This window comes from Trematomus bernacchii, unplaced genomic scaffold (assembly GCF_902827165.1).
Source record: "Trematomus bernacchii unplaced genomic scaffold, fTreBer1.1, whole genome shotgun sequence".
Lineage (NCBI taxonomy): Eukaryota > Metazoa > Chordata > Actinopteri > Perciformes > Nototheniidae > Trematomus > Trematomus bernacchii.
The window spans coordinates 40,089-52,669 of record NW_022987525.1 but is presented as its reverse complement, the minus strand read 5'-3'; the positions used below and the strand labels follow the sequence as shown (position 1 = coordinate 52,669).

The 12,581-nt window shown below is 42.8% G+C and overlaps 2 protein-coding genes across 2 annotated transcripts in view; one reads left to right on the top strand and one right to left on the bottom strand.

Moving 5' to 3' along the window:
* LOC117474106 (major histocompatibility complex class I-related gene protein-like) overlaps window positions 1–12,581 on the bottom strand; it is a gene marked incomplete at its 5' end in the record, with an annotated part of 183,941 nt that overhangs the window by 131,509 nt on the left and 39,851 nt on the right.
* LOC117474100 (thrombospondin type-1 domain-containing protein 7A-like) overlaps window positions 1–12,581 on the top strand; it is a 119,083-nt gene that overhangs the window by 78,421 nt on the left and 28,081 nt on the right. Inside the window, 7 exon segments of the mRNA XM_034120132.1 lie at window positions 59–253; window positions 5,609–5,849; window positions 7,919–8,034; window positions 9,655–9,787; window positions 10,010–10,113; window positions 11,534–11,728; window positions 12,221–12,487. Coding sequence (XP_033976023.1) covers window positions 59–253; window positions 5,609–5,849; window positions 7,919–8,034; window positions 9,655–9,787; window positions 10,010–10,113; window positions 11,534–11,728; window positions 12,221–12,487 — 1,251 coding nt within the window.

Here is a 12,581-nt window from a genome sequence, read left to right as displayed (position 1 = left end):
GATATCTTTGTATCGTCTGACCATAGCTACATCTCTAATACCTTACATCTTGCTGCAGGAGAGTTTGTGGAGAGGCAGCTCTGCAGGGATGCCATCCTGCCGATGCCAGCCCTCTGCGAGGTGCCTTGCCCAAAGGACTGTGCCCTGAGCCCCTGGACCCCCTGGACCCTCTGCTCCAACACCTGCTCCGGGAAAAACACAGAGGGCAAACAGACCAGAGCGAGGTCCATCCTGGCTTACAACGCTGGAGAAGGTAAGACATCAGAATCAGAACTCCTTTAGTCCTACAGAGGGGACATGTACACACAATACGTCCTGCAGCTGGAGGACAAAACAGGACGAGACAGATGTGCAGAGAGACATTAATGCAAGACGTTCATTATCCTGAGAATCACTTTGGACGCAGCTTTTTCATTTCATTTCTATTAGTTCAGTTCATGGTATGCACAACGTAATGATAGGTCTGCTGCTCGAAGGAAACCTGATGTTCAACACATGTTCTAGCTTTTTCAATATCTACTTACCTTTACATTCTCAAACATCTTTAAAACCTACTTCAACATACTACACCAGAGTGGAGTTTGTTGAAGTATTAATGTCAAGTTTTATGTATAAATCACATGTTTAATAACTAGAGGATGTTGAAAGATGTTCTCGTTAGTTTGCCCAACAATAGCTCCGTGCTTTTTAGAATAGAATGGTGTGCACAACTTAATGTATAACAATTATCTACAAAACATGTCTCTGTAAACACACCGTACCCGAAAAGGAGGGAGGAGAAAATAATCTGATATGACCGGCTCCTTTCTCAACAAAAAAATTAAATAGAAATAGAAATAGGTGGTCTGTGCTTCATATTTTCTTATTCTCAGCCGATCACAATGTATCGTAGGAAAATAAGAGAAACACAAAAACGTACAAAAACAATACTTAGTTCCCACTTGACGGTTAACGGAAAGAAACAAAACAAAAAAACAACAACACCAAACAATCACATGAACAAGGAAGAGTTTCGTTGAATACTCGTTCCTGATTGGTCAATTTGGACATTCAGCAGTTTGTTGTTTCTTAAAAGCCGACTATGTGCATTCATATCAATCCGCTGAAAGAAGTCCCGTCAATTTAACTCAATCAAAACCCATTTGTTTTCCTCCATCAGAAAACACAGTGGAAAACTTTTTTAATTGAGATGTTTATATTTGGATTCATGATATAGTTAAACTGTCCCGGGTGAAGACAAGAGAAAGAGAACAAGAGAAAGAAAGAGGTCTTGAGCAGCAGACAGGAAGTAAACACCAGGGTCAGGGTTACATGGAAAAGAACATTTGTCATGCTCTTCACAAATCTAAAAATGAATATTTAAAAAGTCTTTCTGATGAGTTACAGTAAATCAATAAGTCTTTATGTTAATGTAACCTGATTTATTTTCTGCGGGTTGACACGGCTGGACATGGTTCTATGATACAGACGGCAGGAAGTCCAAATTGACCAATCAGAATCGACTTTCCAACCAAGCCGTGCATTAAGTGGTTTATATGTGACTCTTATGGACCTTTCAATCAATTATTCATTGCCATCGGATATGAGCAAAGATAACCCCGACCCAGCTCTCCACAAAGATCTGTATCTGACGGACGGATCTATAACCGTCACCACAGTCATTTTAGGTTTTGTCGTGGATCTGATTTGCCTTTTTTTTAGCCCAAAATGTCAATGAATGATTCTGTGTGTTCCTCCGCAGCGACGGCAAAGGTAGTGGCGTGGGTTACTGTGATGCAGGGTAAGGAAAGGCTGCAGGAACACACGCCTGCAGAAAGCACATGTTGATAACGTCATTATAAAATCTCTCTTTTTAAAATCACCAGGGTTTTGCCTTTGCTTCTGTTCAAGGTCCTTCCCTGCTGTCGCTGGTCCATCCAATCTTCGGTACATTCATATTTGATGTTCCTAGACGTGTTTTTTTGCTGATGTAGGACGTAGTCTCCATATGTTTCATCACTAGAGGGATGTAGGAGTGTCTCTGCCTTGATGTAATCTATTTCCCTGACAATTTGCTGGCCCAGCAAAATGCCTGTGCTTTGAGAATAGAAAGAAACCTCTGACACAGTAGTTATAGACGTGCTGGTGTTCCTGCATTAAGTGTTTTAACCCCCAGGTGAGTGGTGGGCGTATGAATGGTTTATTAGCATCATCATTAAATGATGCTATTAAAAAATCTGATTATATTTTTCCAACAAAACTCTTTCCACATCCTGTAGCTGGATTATACCGGTCTTCAGGAAACATGTGATTTTCAACATGGCGAAAACCCATTTTTCTAGCTTTTTAAATATTTACTTGCCTTTACATTCTCAAACATCTACTAAAACCTGTCTTTTATTTATTCAACAACACCAGAGTGGGGTATGTTGAAGTATTGATGTCAAGTTAAGTGATTGTATGTATAAAACTAGAGGGATGTAGACAGATGTAATCTCTTCTCGTTAGTTTGCTGGCCCAACAATATCCCCGTGCCTTTTAGAATAGTCTCTTCTAGAAATAGACTTCCTGCATGAAGTGTTTCACCCCCAAGGTGAGTGTGAGATATCCAAAAGGTGCCAATCATCACACTGTGAGGACTGACTAAACCTCGTTAAAACTGCACATACGGTTAAGCATCTGGTTTGGCAGAACATCAGCGTTTATCTTTTAGCGTTCAAGCGTTAAATATTTGGCTCATCCTCACCACTGTGAGTTCCCACTGTGTGTAACGTGGATGGATCCTCAGAGAGAGCAAGTCACCATTGTGAGTTCCCACTGTGTGTAACGTGGATGGATCCTCAGACGGAGCAAGTCACCACCGTGAGTTCCCTCTGTGTGTAACGTGGATGGATCCTCAGAGAGAGCAAGTCCGTGCCAGAACAGCCGGCTGCTGTTAGCGCTGCTAGCCTTTAGCTAGGTGTGATGGATGGGAGTAGACAGCGTGCAGACAGACAGGTTGATGGTGTTTGTGCTGAGTGAAGCGTCATGTGACAGATCATGTGACAGATCATGTGACAGATCTCTGCAGCAAACTGAGACGTCAGTGTGCAGCAAAGGGCAGGAAGTAGAGCAGGACTCTAACAAAGGTTGAAATCTTTCTCCATTAAAAACCATGAAGGTTCATTTTTATTTTTGTATTATTTATTCTACTATTTCAATATTAGACAATTTATACATCCGACAAATAAACAAAATTAGTAGAAGCAAAATACGTGTTCATGCAATTTCAGTGGCCTTCTCTTTGTGCAGCAAAGGTCAGAGCGTGGAGGGTTATTGGAAGAAGCCCTCCTGCAAAGGTTGAAATCTTTCTCCATAAAAACCATGAAGGTTCATTTCTTGTCGCTTTCACTTTTTTTAAACTTAGTGTAAATGGCATTTTGAACCTTCGCTCCTATCAGTTGTGTCGTTTCACTTACTAGAATGAACTGGAAATGATGTATTCATAAAGTTACATCATGCTGTAATATGTGAGGACAATGAAAACAAACATCAACATTGAATATGTACAGTACATGTTAACAGTATCAATAAACAGTGTAATATATAGAATACATCAGAATAAACCATAATAGACCAAAAGAACATATACTAGAGTGCAAAGCAGTCACAGTGTTTATTAATGAACACTAAGGTCACCAGGTTATCTGCATCTGAGCTGTGCATCTTTTCCTGTTGAGTTTAATTTGTAGTAATTGACTATTTATCAATGAACTCTTCACTTAGCGAGGGCCGCAGTAATGGGGTGTCTCTGGAACAGTTAATGAGCTCCTGCCTGATGAATGGCCACCCGCTGAAATCCAATAATATCTTTTTATCAGCGACCCTGTGAAGGTCAGACAGACTCGTCTTCTTCGTCTCTGGAAGTCTTTCAGATGTTTCTGAGGCGCTAATGGCTGACTCTGGCCTCGGGGGGGTTTGATTGGCGGCTGCAAATGACCAGGTTTGGTGGTGAAGGTGAAGGGGGGTCACATGGTGTTCACACCTGGGGCCAAATCTGTAACTATAACCCCCCCCCCCCTCCTGGGTCAGATTGTCTGTCAATCCTCCGACAAAGAGACCCTCCATGCTGCGGCACGATTGTTTGTTTTCCAACGAGTCGAGAGAAAATTGAAGCTCAGAGCTAATTTGTAGGTTTCATGACAGAATGGGAATGCTAGCCGACCTGTGATTAACTCCTTCCTTGTTGCAGGTTGGCACACATTTTAGTCAATTGATAATAATACTACAAAACTTCACTACGAGTATTCCTTTGAATGAAGCTCAGGGTGCTTTATGAACTAAATAATAACGATAAAAAAGGTGTGAATGAGAAAATGCATGTCTTTAAGATAAGAAAAGCACGATAAAACAATGATTAATGGAGAATCTGCTACACATTAACACACACCTGACGAGGTTAGCTTAGCACAAGATAACACCTGACACAGGTGACTACACTGTGAACTTTATCTATGTATCTTATCTTATCTTTTTTCTCATCTTATCTATATTATCAACCTGTTAAGCCCTAGAGCCCCCTGTACAGGGGGCAGTGGGGTGTTTTTTCACGAAACTGTGTCTCAGGGCTTCTTAATATCTAAAAACCTATTAATGTGTCATACCCATTTAACGGGAAGAAACTCCACTAACTGACAATACGAACCATTTTTGCCAAAACAAAACACAAGTCTCACAAGAAGCGTCTAAATGAGCCCTGAGTGAAAAAATGCTAACACGCTTACCACAGAACTCAAGGTAAAAATACCCTTATTACTTATCGTAACTGCAAAAACAAGATATCAAATTAAAGCTGAGATTCCACAGATTCTATAGGTATAAGTATCATCACTGAGCGATCAGAACTCGTGACAGGGGAAGCAAACACAGACGTCACAACACGTGAATTACGGAACATTCACGGGAGATCGTCTCAAATTAGCTGTTATTCTGATCAATAGTCGTGTTCAATGGCATTAAAATGATAAAAACGCCGCTGAAGGTTAATCCATAGGTTAATCCATAGGTTAATCCATAGGTTAATCCAATGTGTCTGTGTCACTTTGAAAGGATTACTGATAATCCATCATTGCATTTTTATGTAAATAACGGAGATTTCATATTATTTTTATTTTTCTAAATCTCTCTAAAGAGGTCAAATTTCACTTGTTTTGCATCAATCATGATACAGGGTACTTATTATATGTTGTAGTTCAGATTCCTAAAGCTTTTAGTCTACTAACCCATCATTCAAGGGTGGTTTTCACTATAAGTAATGGGTTTTTTTTAGGCGGAGGTAAGAATTTACCTTTTTTTGCTATGTTCCATCTGAATTTACTCTGACACAGAAACATCTATATTGATTCTGACACTTCTACATCCAACTCACAGATGTAACCTTGCTTTGAGAAAAAAGATTATTAATTTAACCCTTTTAGAAGTGAAGTTATAGTCATTTGTTCTGGGCATGTCATTTTCGAGCCTGAAACCTGAAAAACAGGCTCAGGGCTTAAGTGCCCCCCAGCATAGATTCTCCCACAAATGATTCGTGCCATATTTTTTCGTCAGAACGACAGCTAAGTCTTTGACGCTCATTTGTCTTTTTTTGCAGGAGGCGTCCAGTGCCCTAACATCAGCGCCCTGCAGGAGGTGAGGGGCTGTAACGATCACCCGTGCACGGTGTACCACTGGCAGACGGGCGCCTGGGGGCAGTGCATCGAGGACGCCTCCATCCCCGCCTCCAACGCGTCCAACGGCCGAACGCGGGGCGACGACGCCTCCTGCTCCGTGGGGATGCAAACACGCAAAGTCATCTGTGTTCGAGTCAACGTGGGACAGGTGCCTCCCAAAAAGTAAGAGTTTACATGTTGTCGTCTCATACATGTAGTTAGGAAGAGATGGCAAAAGTACACACATCCTTTACTCAAGTAGAAGTACACACATCCTTTACTCAAGTAGAAGTACACACATCCTTTACTCAAGTAGAAGTACACACATCCTTTACTCAAGTAGAAGTACACACATCCTTTACTCAAGTAGAAGTACACACATCCTTTACTCAAGTAGAAGTACACACATCCTTTACTCAAGTAGAAGTACACACATCCTTTACTCAAGTAGAAGTACAGATACCCGTGTTTAAAAATACTCTGGTAAAAGTAGAAGTACTGACTAAACTTCTTTGCTCAAGTAAAAGTAAAGAAGTATGGGCTTTGAAATGACTGCAGAGGCAAAGAAGAAGGTACTTTTTCTACACTTGAAGAAAAAGCACCAATCTACCTTATTTTAAGAAGCTACTACTTAGAAGTACCAGTTTTGGTTCTGAAAAAAAAGTATATATAAATGTTTAACCCTTATGCAGATGTAAGAATAATCCTCGTTAATGCGGTCAAATCTCCGCAGCATGACTTCATCCTTATTCCTAACCCTTCCCCGATATCTCCTCAGGTGGTGACATCATTAGCTTCAGTGCTAATGCTTCCTTTAGTCAGAGATTCCCTTTGTTTTGGTGGCAGACTGTTTGCCCGTGGAGTCGGTTTGTTTCTGGTGTCTGGTGGAGGTGTGAGCTGATGAGCTGTTTTAAGCATCTGGGTCTGTTTACCCCCTGGAGGCATCTGCTGGGAACATGAATTATCTATTTATTTATTCAACTGAACGGCAGCATTATTCTAACAGTGCAACGCAGACGCCCCCCCCCACACCCAGCGCCCGTGCTGTGTATGGAAATGTATCTCACTTTTTACTCCTAAACCCACTGTAACATGCTGAGTGAGGCCAGCAGCCTTAGGGCTCACTTCCACATCAACGGAGCCACCAGAAACAGCATCAAATCTTTCTAATGCATTAGCAAAAATAACCCAAAATAGAATATGTGCAAGGGTATTAATTAGCTGTGTGGTTCAAATGTAATTGAAACTGTGTAAAATGTGTGCATACACCATGCGTCTCTGTTTGCTGAAGAGCTTCCTTTCCAGAGAAACATTTAATTGGTGGTCTGCCATGGGAATTCTGAGCAAAGCTCATTTCCCGGATGGCTCCACACAAAAAAAGGCACTCCTGCTTTTCTATAGGGATGGAATTCATGATTTGAGATGAGCGTTCAGTTTCAGTTCAGCCAGGCACTGCAGACTTTTACCAATTAAGGCATTTTCTGAAAGTGATCATTTGTATAGAGGCATCATTGAGATGCAATCAATCCACAACAATTCTGAAGTAAGAATATTTGGGCCTTTTGTTGCAAAATGGAAAAGCTGTAATTCTGAAACATGGTGTCAAGGTACATGGGACTAATGGGTCAATTGTTATTTTCTACATATGCTAAATCATAATTGTACACATCTATATTAATGTCACAGGCTCTAGTTATCCATCCATCAGCTTTATTATTTCCCTTCCTTCTTTTCTTTTTCTGTTAATTAATAAAAAACGACACAAATGAACAATCCAAAAGAAAAGACATTTGTTATTGTTTTGTTTTGGACAGTAACAGTCATTCATATTGCCACGAGGGGCAGCTTAACGTTTTTTGGGGGGTATTAGGTAATGTTATGTCATACATTTGATTTTTCCTGTATTTTTAGGAGGATAGTCTCGACTCAAAGTCTTTGGTTCCTTTCGAATGCAATGAGTTGCAAGTAAAGAGCTACAACTGAAACACATTAGGAATGTTCTCAAACACTTACAGTATACAACAACAAGACCTCTCTTAGGTTCAATCATAAAACATAAGGGTTAAAGACATGATTTTAGTGTGATATACAGTATACTTTGTATATACTGTTTAACCACAAGTTAAGCGTCTTTGAGCATTAGGAAAAGAGCTATAAAAATCCCATGTATTATTATCATTATTATTCCACGACCATCACCTTCATTAGATCTTTACGGTGCTTTTATCTGACCATGTGATGATGTGTTCCAGGTGTCCGGAGAGTCTGCGCCCCGACACCGTGAGACCCTGCCTGCTGCCCTGCAGGAGAGACTGCATCGTGACGCCGTACAGCGACTGGAGCGCCTGCCCTGCCACCTGTCGGACAGGTGAGTGGCTCCAGAGGGGGAGAAGTACTCAGATCTGGTACTTGAGTAAAAGTAGAGGTACTCTGATAACTAAAGGTATTAAATACATGTAGTAAGTACCTCTGAACTGTAGTGGAGTAGAAGTTAAGAGTAGCAGAACATGGAAATACTCAAGTAAAGTACAAATACCTCAAAAATGTACTTAGCCAAATCTACTTAGTTACTTTACACCTCTGGTAGCTGCGGCTCTTTGTTGGCGTCAGTTCACACACACACACACACACACACACACACACCCACACACACACACACACACACACACACACACACACACACACACACACACACACACACCACACACACAGATACACACACACACACACACCCACACACACAGATACACACAAACAGATACACACACACACACACACACACAGAGAGACACACACGCACCCCCACACACGCACCCCCCCCCCCCCACACACACACACACACACACACACACACAGTCACACACACACACACACACACACACACACACCCACACGCACGCACGCACGCACGCACGCACGCACGCACGCACACACACACACACACACACACACACACACACACACACACACACACACACACACACACCACACACACACACACACACACACACACACACACACACACACACACACACACACACACACACACACACACACACACACACACACACACACACACAGAGACTGTGCTTCTCGCCTAATGAGCCAGCAGAGACATAATGAAAGAATCAGGAACTCTGAGGCAGGATACCAGAAATCTGTTTGAATTATGGAAATGCAGCATTTTTAGAAAAGGAATATTTAGGGAGTTGCCAAGTGGAGGGGGTGAGCATCATCACTCAAAGATGGAAGATCCTTTTTACCTAAAGATATCTAAGGGGTTATTTAATAAAGAGATAGAGAATGATGATATGATGTTGGCAGAGACGTTGGGGTTGAACAGGGAGGCGTGTGGCGCAGTGGGTTAGTGCATTGGTGATCGGATCAGGGGGATCAGAGGGTCACATCATTCTGGCTCTTATTCCCCTGAGCTTTGCTGTATTTACCCTATACACATCCCCCGAGGCTTTGCTGCACACATCCTTTACTCACTCCTTTCTCTTGTATCTGTACACAGAGTCAGTATGTCTGTCTTCTCACTTCTGAACAGACAGCATTGTTCACGTCTTCATAACTCAGTGAAATACAACTGCATGGACACCAAACACATCTTCCTGCAGCACAAGTTGTTAGTGATAGCTTAGCAATAAACGGCTATAGACAAACACTTCTGATAGTGTAAGATCTTGTGTATTTTGACCATGTCTGGATGTTTTCTGTGTCTCTGTCTCTCCACTAATGGCTGCAGTACAAACACACCTGCTGGTGGCTAATGCTGCATGACTTTACAAGGTGTTTCAACCATATGTAGATACACGGCTAAAGAGAACTGATACTGATGTGGGGAGAGTCGTGATCTAGTTGTGTTTCTCTGCTGCATTTTGGATTTCACATGTATCCCCAGTAGCCAGTTTCTTATCAACACTCAGCTTGAACTAGATACCTAATTGGACTGGTATAAATGTGTGTTTTCTGTGTCTTTGCTCAGGTGGAAACACCAAGAAGAAGCAGTTCAGGAAGCGTATTGTGATCCAGACTCCAGCCAACGGGGGGCAGGACTGTCCCGAAGTCCTGAACCAGGAGAGGGAGTGTGAGGCTCCGTCAGTGTGTCAGGGATACAGGTACTGTCCAGCAGAAAGAAATACACACATTATGCACTGACATTATGCACAGATTCTGCAGGCATGCTAAATTAAATCCTAAATTAATATGTATACAAAGGATACAGCCATTTGCAGAACATATATTTCACACACTTATGTCTGCTCTACATTTTGAAATAGTAGCTAGAATACCTCAAGCTTTGTATTTAGTGTGACTGCAGTTCAACTCTACTTCTACAGATGGAAAATCCACAAGTGGCGGCGCTGTCAGCTGGTGCCCTGGTCCGTACGGCAGGACAGCGTCGGGGCTCTGGAGACATGTGGACCGGGTCTACAGATCAGAGGTGAGGACGTGAAAACACACGGACACACACGGACACACACGGACACACACGGACACACACGGACACACACGGACACACACGGACACACACGGACACACACCTGCAGCGTTTTGTATTTGCAGCGTTTGGTTTCTGCAGCTTTTAGTAAACGCTGCCATGTCTCCTCAAGTTGCTGAATGTTCTCTAAATGCTGCACGTGTTGTTGCTGAAGATGTTTCTTCATGTGGAACATTTGGGTTTTTATATCTGCATCCTTTCTGAAGCTGCAGCACGTTTCTTCTAATGTCAGAGGTTTGGTTCGTTGTAGTGCGTTGGCACCTGTTAGCCACCGTACGATTCAGAATCAGAATTCCTTTATCAGTCCCACAGCGGGGACATTTACGCTGGCATTAATAAAATATTATGACATAAGACATGCAGTAATTATTGGTAAAAAGAGCAGCTTTGTCTCATTCTTGCTTTTATAAAATCATTGTCTTCAAAGCCGTCGGGGGAAAAGGACATCTTGTTTTTACACAATGGCTGTTATAACATTTAGGGTGTTGACTTCCCTACAGCTCGGTATAAATAAACGTACTATTATTCCCTGCAGAATAAGACATGCACTGTTCCTTTAAGCTACTTATAGAAGTGTGTGTATTGAAGCCGTCAGTGGACGTGTTATCCGTGCATGCTCAGACAGAAACCATTACATCTGACTGGAGGATCTGCTGCTCCAGCTGAGGAGTCTCCTGTCATTAAGCTCCATTACCTGGAACACAATCCTCTGAGCTGCACACACTCCACCTCTGAACCTCTTCACCTCCACTCAATACAGACGCACGAGGAGACAGCCTTTTACTGCCTTCACTGTGTGTGTGTGTGTGTGTGTGTGTGTGTGTGTGTGTGTGTGTGTGTGGTGTGTGTGTGTGTGTGTGTGTGTGTGTGTGTGTGTGTGTGTGTGTGTGTGTGTGTGTGTGTGTGGTGCGTGTGTGCGTGTGTGTGTGTGTGTGTAGTACATGCTGTGGGTTTAAGAGAAGAGGTGGAACAATGACTAGATATTCAAGTGTTTTTATTGTAAACATACTAAGAGACAGTTTTACTAAGGGCATATTAAGTAGTGCTTCAATCACATCTACTTAAGGATTCATAATACTAAAGCTGCATTGCATCTGAAGTTGCTTAGATAGATGTAGGGGATTAGGGATTTGAGTCTTTGCAGACCATGTACATGCACTAACACCTATAGAACACGCTACAGGAGAGGCAACACAAGCTTTGCTCTTGTAGCTGACAGACGATTGGTTGATAATCATCCTAACACATTGCCTTCCAGGCCAGGGGACAGGAAGTGAGGATATTGAAGTGTTTAGGACTCCTCCTGCAGCTTTACTCTGCATCTCCTCCTCCTCTAACCCCTGGTGAATCTGTGTTTCTGCAGCGGTGTCGTGCAGGAAGCAGGACGGCGGCCAGGCGGATGTGGAGGCGTGTCTTCAGTTCTCCAGCTCCATGCCGCCCCTCACTCAGCTCTGCCAGCTTCCCTGTGAGGAAACCTGTCAGCTCAGCCTCTGGTCCAAGTTCTCCTCCTGCAGCGTGGACTGTGTGGGGGTCCGGACCCGCAAGAGGACGCTGGTCGGTGAGTGACATCTCGCTGGGATCCTCTGGAGAGAAAGAGCGGAAAGAGGACTTTAAAATATGACTGTACACATGTTTTTACACCAATCTGCCTCAATGTTACAAGATATCTTATCGTCATGTATACAGTAAGACAGGCAGCAGCACTGCACAGTGATTACTGACGTTCAGCTCTCCACAACTACATATCCCAAAAACTACACATAGAAACTAACAGATAAGACAAAAACTAGCATATAAGACATTACAAAACAAGATAAAACTTAAAATAAATCAGATGTATAAACAGCAGGTATAGTATTGTGTATAAACATTTAAGTATGCATACGAATAGAGAGATATAACTGTATGAATATGAATGTAACAGGATGGGTACAGTGTGTAAAACAATATAGTGACAGCCAGGTTTAGTGCAGGGGGGATAATGTAGGGGGGGATTTTGCAGAACAATTTAGTTTTAAATCTCTTAAACGTTCTCCATCGTTCTCTGCAGGTAAGAGTAAGAAGCGCGACCAGTGTAAGAACAACCAGGTGTTCCCTCTCAGCGAGACGCAGTACTGCCCCTGCAACAAGTACAACGCCCAGCCGGTGGGCAACTGGTCTGACTGTGTGCTGCCGGACGGGGGGCGGCTGGAGGGCTCTCTGGGCATGAAGGTGCAGGGAGACATCAAGGAGTGTGGGCAGGGGTACAGGTTCCAGGCCATGGTGTGCTACGACCAGGACAACCGCATCGTGGAGACGTCGCGCTGCAACAGCCACGGTGAGGCCAAAATACATGCGTATCGTATTCAGCTATATAGAAGCTCATTTCCGTAGTGGCTAAACGGTGGAACTACAACTTCCTGTGAGTCCGT